This window comes from Euprymna scolopes, chromosome 45 (assembly GCF_053919585.1).
Source record: "Euprymna scolopes isolate OS-2025 chromosome 45, ASM5391958v1, whole genome shotgun sequence".
NCBI classification, from domain to species: Eukaryota; Metazoa; Mollusca; class Cephalopoda; order Sepiida; family Sepiolidae; genus Euprymna; species Euprymna scolopes.
Genome location: NC_136526.1, coordinates 11,951,732 through 11,957,308, shown reverse-complemented (window position 1 = coordinate 11,957,308; position 5,577 = coordinate 11,951,732). Strand labels below are relative to the sequence as shown.

The 5,577-nt window shown below is 32.0% G+C and overlaps 1 protein-coding gene across 1 annotated transcript in view; it reads left to right on the top strand.

The window, feature by feature from the left end:
* Positions 1–1,385, top strand: part of LOC145269255 (G-protein coupled receptor 161-like) — a 2,709-nt gene extending 1,324 nt beyond the window's left edge. The window contains exon 1 of the mRNA XM_080124881.1: positions 1–1,385. This exon is cut by the window's left edge and continues 1,324 nt beyond it. Within this exon, the coding sequence (XP_079981007.1) occupies positions 1–172 (172 nt within the window). The 3' untranslated portion in view covers positions 173–1,385.
* The last annotated feature ends 4,192 nt before the right edge of the window (positions 1,386–5,577 follow it).

Here is a 5,577-nt window from a genome sequence, read left to right as displayed (position 1 = left end):
GTCGACGGCTAATGAAAACAGCGGCTCGTTTCAGAAACGAGGTTCTGACGTGAGCCAGAAGGAGCCTCCATTAACGCGAGATTTTGAGTCTGGCCTGCCCCGCCTGACAAGTTTAACAGAGACTACGCTAACGTCCGTCACAGTAGGGAACTGTCCACCATCTAATTTATGAGTAACTAAATGTGTGCATTATTTGTTAATATGAATGCATTCGTCCGCATGCATAAACTTTAAGATATGCGCAAACACGTTCGTATTTAGTACCGAATGTATTCGCGAATATTTGTATACAAGGAAACATTGTTAAAGTTAACGTTGGCAAGGTTTCCTGAAAGGTCTCTACAAAATGAGTCAGTTCTCAAAATGTACGTTTGGGCAAGTCTTGATCGTTGGCAGATGAGGTTACTGGGAATTGCACAACATATATAAGCTTTTACTATCATTTAAGGAAATTAATTTATAAATTTAGAATTTTCTAATTCGTTCATATTACTGCTGGTTTATCTGAAATGACAATCGGACCAAATTAAAATTATAAACATTAATCATTTTCATTATTTTTTTAGTGGGAGTTGCTCCAGACAAGACATGAAGCCACTCAATGATAATAAACTAATCCTTATAATATAAAGGGAAAGGACGGTTGAATTACTTCAAAACGAACCAAGCCTGAAAGAAACCCCACCATCACCAGCGTTCAATCTACTGGGCTACAAACGGGCTCGCCAGGTGATACGTCTAATTAAGAGACCAATAGGGGAGAGAGTAGTTATAAGACTGGCTGATAAAAATCGACCCTTGTATATACGATGAAGTGCGTCTAGAATTGAACAATTTTCGGGGTTTTCTGTGTGGGTTGTCATTGAATAAATTTCCTTTTTGGTAAATTGTAAAATTTAAATGTTTGAGAGTGTATCTCTCATTAAGCACCAACTATCTTGACTTGTCCAAGGTTGATTTGTAAAGTAATGTACAAACTAATCGACATTATTGCATATATTTTTCTGTTGTTGTTGTTGTTGTTGTTGCTACTGACTCCCCTATCGAATTATTAAACCGCAACGATTCGGGAACACGAAAATAGACCTGATAGTCAGGTTGGAGGAAAGTGGTATTAAAACTTATGGCAAGAAACGCGGCTGGATATCGCACAACTCTTGCTTCATGATCGGCGCCTCATCGCACAATTACTATTTCAGGGGGCGCACATTGTAGCTCAAGAGCCAAACAGGAAGACAATTTAATTTATAAAATTACGTAAGAATGTAGTGGTTTAAACCACGTCATGTGGGTTGTTGAACTGCTTTTTTTTTTTAACTTTTTTTTTGGGGGGGGGCTTTCCAGCCTTAAAAATATACTATATCTCATTGGCCAATGATTTGAACACCCAAAATACTCTGTTAACAACAAACCTACTTTTAAATGCGCATATATATATATATATATATATAATGATTGGATTTTGATAAAAATTAAAATGTCATCGCTTTTATTCTCAAAGAAATGTCGTACGCAGACATTTTGCATTAAAATTTTTTTTTTAAATTCTATTTAAGACATTTTCAAATTACGAAGCCATTTTATTTTTAACGAATGAGATAAATAACTTAAATTTAAATTAATTTTGTCTGACGATTTAACAATGGTAAAATTTGAATAGTTTTAAATTAAGAGATTTTAATATTTTTTTAACTAGTGCTACGTAAGAATGCAGTGGTTTAAACCACGTGATGTGGCTTGTTGAACTGTTTTTTTGTTTTTTGTTTTTTTTTGGGGGGGGGACTTTTTAGCCCTAAAAAATACTGTATCCCATTGACCAATGGTTTGAACACCAAAATACTCTTATGCTAATAACAAACCTATTTTAATATATATAATTGGATTTTGACAAAAATGAAAATGTCTTCCCTTGCATTCTCAAAATGTCATACGCAAACATTTTGCGTTTAAATTATAATTTTTTTTTCTATTTAAAACATTTTCAAATTATAAAGCCATTTTAGTTTTAATCAATAAATTTAAATAAATTTTGTCAAACGACTTAGCAACGGTAAAACTTGAATTGTTTTAAACTAAATCCTAGTACAAGAGATTTTAATAGTTTTAAAACTGTTGTTAACGATTGATATTTTTTAAATACGGTGGACTAGAAGTCCTAAAATGAACCGAATGTATCTCTTTTAGTTTAATGTAAATTGTTTAGTTTTTGTATTTTTTATTTATTTTTTTTTTTTTTTTTTTTTTTTTTTTTAACAATATTTTAAACTAAATTGCACACAACAAGTACAGCGGGCAAGTCAGTAACAAGGGATAATATTAAAACAGCAACTGGGCGGTCAATGAAGATATACTGAACACACACACAAAAAAAAGCGGCTCATTAATTCACCAGTGATCCGGTGGCCAAATTACCACTGGTGCTAGATCAAATCACATCAATTCGCCTTAAAAATTAGTACTTTCTTAAACAATATATATTTTTAGTATGGATGTCCACAAATGTTTACTCAGCGAATGTCTTTTATATTAGTTAATATATATATATATATATATATATATATATATATATATATATATATATATATATATGAGTGTTGGGACGATTAATTGGAATCAGAAAAATTGGTGCATTTTTGGGTATCAGAATCGGGAAAAGTTGAGCCTAGTTTCCGATGCCAAAACCGATTCCTTTAATTAACCTTTTTATTTGATTCTGTTTTTAGAAAACCTCGTCCACTGCTTGTAGTAATTATATATAAAAAAATAAGTAAAAATTTATTGATTTAAACTTCCAGTATAACTAAAATCTGTAGAGCATCCTCTTACAAGTGTGTTTTTACGTTCGAGAAAATATGTGCACATTTAAGATGTTTTCTTACAGTAATCGGGACAAAATAACAAGTTTATAGTAAAATATTTAGAGATTTACAAAGAATCGGAATCGGGAATTTAGGACGGAATCGGGAAAAACACTGGAATCATCTCATCATTAACACACACATCATCATCACCATCACCATCTAGCTGAAACCACTATCAACAATTTCCCCGCTCTGTGCCTAAACCTAAACGTAGATTCCATGAACAAAGTTTCTTTCTAAGAACTGTACGCATGTGGGATTCTTTTCCGTTTCCCTGCTTTCCAACTGACTACAATATGATCGTCTTTAAGTCTAATGTAAACAAGTTCTTGATAAGCTGTCCCCTTAAGTAATCCAATTTACCAAATTTTCACTACTAACGATTACTACGACATTGTCCCATTGACTACCATACACTCATTAACCTTTATCCTCGAATGGACTCCGGGCCTTGATAAGTGGTGAGTTCTTTGTAAAAAAAAATAAATGTATATAGATATGCCTATATTGCGAGTTCGAATTGTTTGTATCTATGTCTGCTAACCATTTTTAGAGTACTTGTTTGACACAATCTGAGGAAGTCAACCTGCCAAGAATTACCTCCGCCTTTCCGGGTAAAATGAATTTATTATCTCTTGCTTCAGGCATTTTTATTTGCGGATGAGCGCCGACGGGTTATCTTTGTGCACAGTGGTCCCTTTACGGGAGTTATGAAACTGGCCTTGTGTCTAACTTTGGACTTATTAAGAAGCAAGAAAATAATAATAATAATAATAATAATAATAATAATAATAATAATAATAATATGGCAAGTAAGCTACACAGAGGCGTTCATGTTTCCTTTCCAGAGGAATGGAATGTAGTTGGTGTTGAGAAAGAAAGACGAAAACAAGTGACAATTTGCATATATATATATATATATATATATATATATATATATATATATATATATATATATATATATATATATATATTCATTCAATTGTGTTATGCATTGATATGTCTTACTTGAAGAGGTCTACTGTGTGTGACAATGTTCCATGATATATTTCAGGGAAGCCCATTTCTCAAATGATGGATGGATCTATTCAAAGCACGCTCGATGGAAGAAGAAATAAAATAAAATGTGTATATATATATATATATATAATGTGTGTGTGTGTAGAAATATATTTTCTTATAATATATACCAATCCTTGTTTAAGACGATCGATATAATTACAAAGCAATATAGTGAATAAATGACAAAAAAACTATATTCCAAAATTCATGATGTTGACCATCTTATAATTTATTTCTTTAATTCAGTTGACATTTACAATTCTTGACAGTACCTGTTTCGTATGGCAAAATCAATCACTTATTTATTATATCAATCAGTGAATCTATTATGCCCTTAACTCATCAGAAGAAATAGCAACAATTAATCTGTCAAAAGGAAATAAAGTGCGATTTGACATCATTTAAATCCGAAAATTAGAAGAGAAACTGCAAATACCTTTTAATGTTTCCATTACGCCATTTTTCTATTGCAAGGGGGGAAAACAATGTTAGGACTACAGCGTAAGCCGGATATAAGAGACCCGAATGTAAGAAACAATCCAAAACACGGATATAACATTACATCGGGTGTCTTTCAACAGAAAAAATACGCACAAAATATAAAAAGCATGCATATATATATATATATATATATATATATATATATATATATATATATATTTAAATAAGGGAGTAGTCACCAACAATGTGTATTTTTTAACATTATTTTATTATTCCGTGTCTTGGTTTTTCATTGAGAATTATGTTTGGATCATTGTAATAATGTTTTTAAGTCATTGAAATCGTTTTTACGCGCGTTTCAGACGGTCTGTGATGCGTCCTCGTCAGAAATTATTTTCAAATGTGTTGGAGATGTAAAAATGGCGATTTTCGCACACACACATAAACACACACACCCTACCCCACCCTAAAGGAAAAGAAAAAAAACATTAGCAGAAAGAGATAGCGACTACAGCCAGGTCAACGTCTCCCTGGACAAGCCCAATAAAAGAGCAATAAAAATTCAGCATACCAATGAATAATAAACACTTACAAGCCTCCATCCCTTGGAAAAACTTCAAATTAACTACGAAAATCGCCATTTTTACATCTCCAACACATTTGAAAATAATTTCTGACGAGGACGCATCACAGACCGTCTGAAACGCGCGTAAAAACGATTTCAATGACTTAAAAACATTATTACAATGATCCAAACATAATTCTCAATGAAAAACCAAGACATGGAATAATAAAATGTTAAAAAATACACATTGTTGGTGACTACTCCCTTATTTAAATATACATCTTTCTTCCGTTGGAATTTCTTAACCCATTTTATATATATATATATATATATATATATATATATATATATATAAGGTATTTAATTATTATAGTAGAAAATAATTATGACAGCACCTTTAAGAAATTCATTTCTTATCGTTGAACACTTTCAGTTGAATTAAAAGTCGGTCAATTTAGCTCTTATGCGTAGATCATCGTATAACGATTAGATCACTGTCTGACTGACGTAAATGAACATTTAAAATTAAGATGTTTAAAATTCAGCGTTATTTCAAGCGGTTAATGGTAGCCGAATGGATTAGGTCTCCGCTAATCGAGCCAGAGATGTCTCGTGATATGGGGTTCGAATCGTTCGACTGGTATTAAT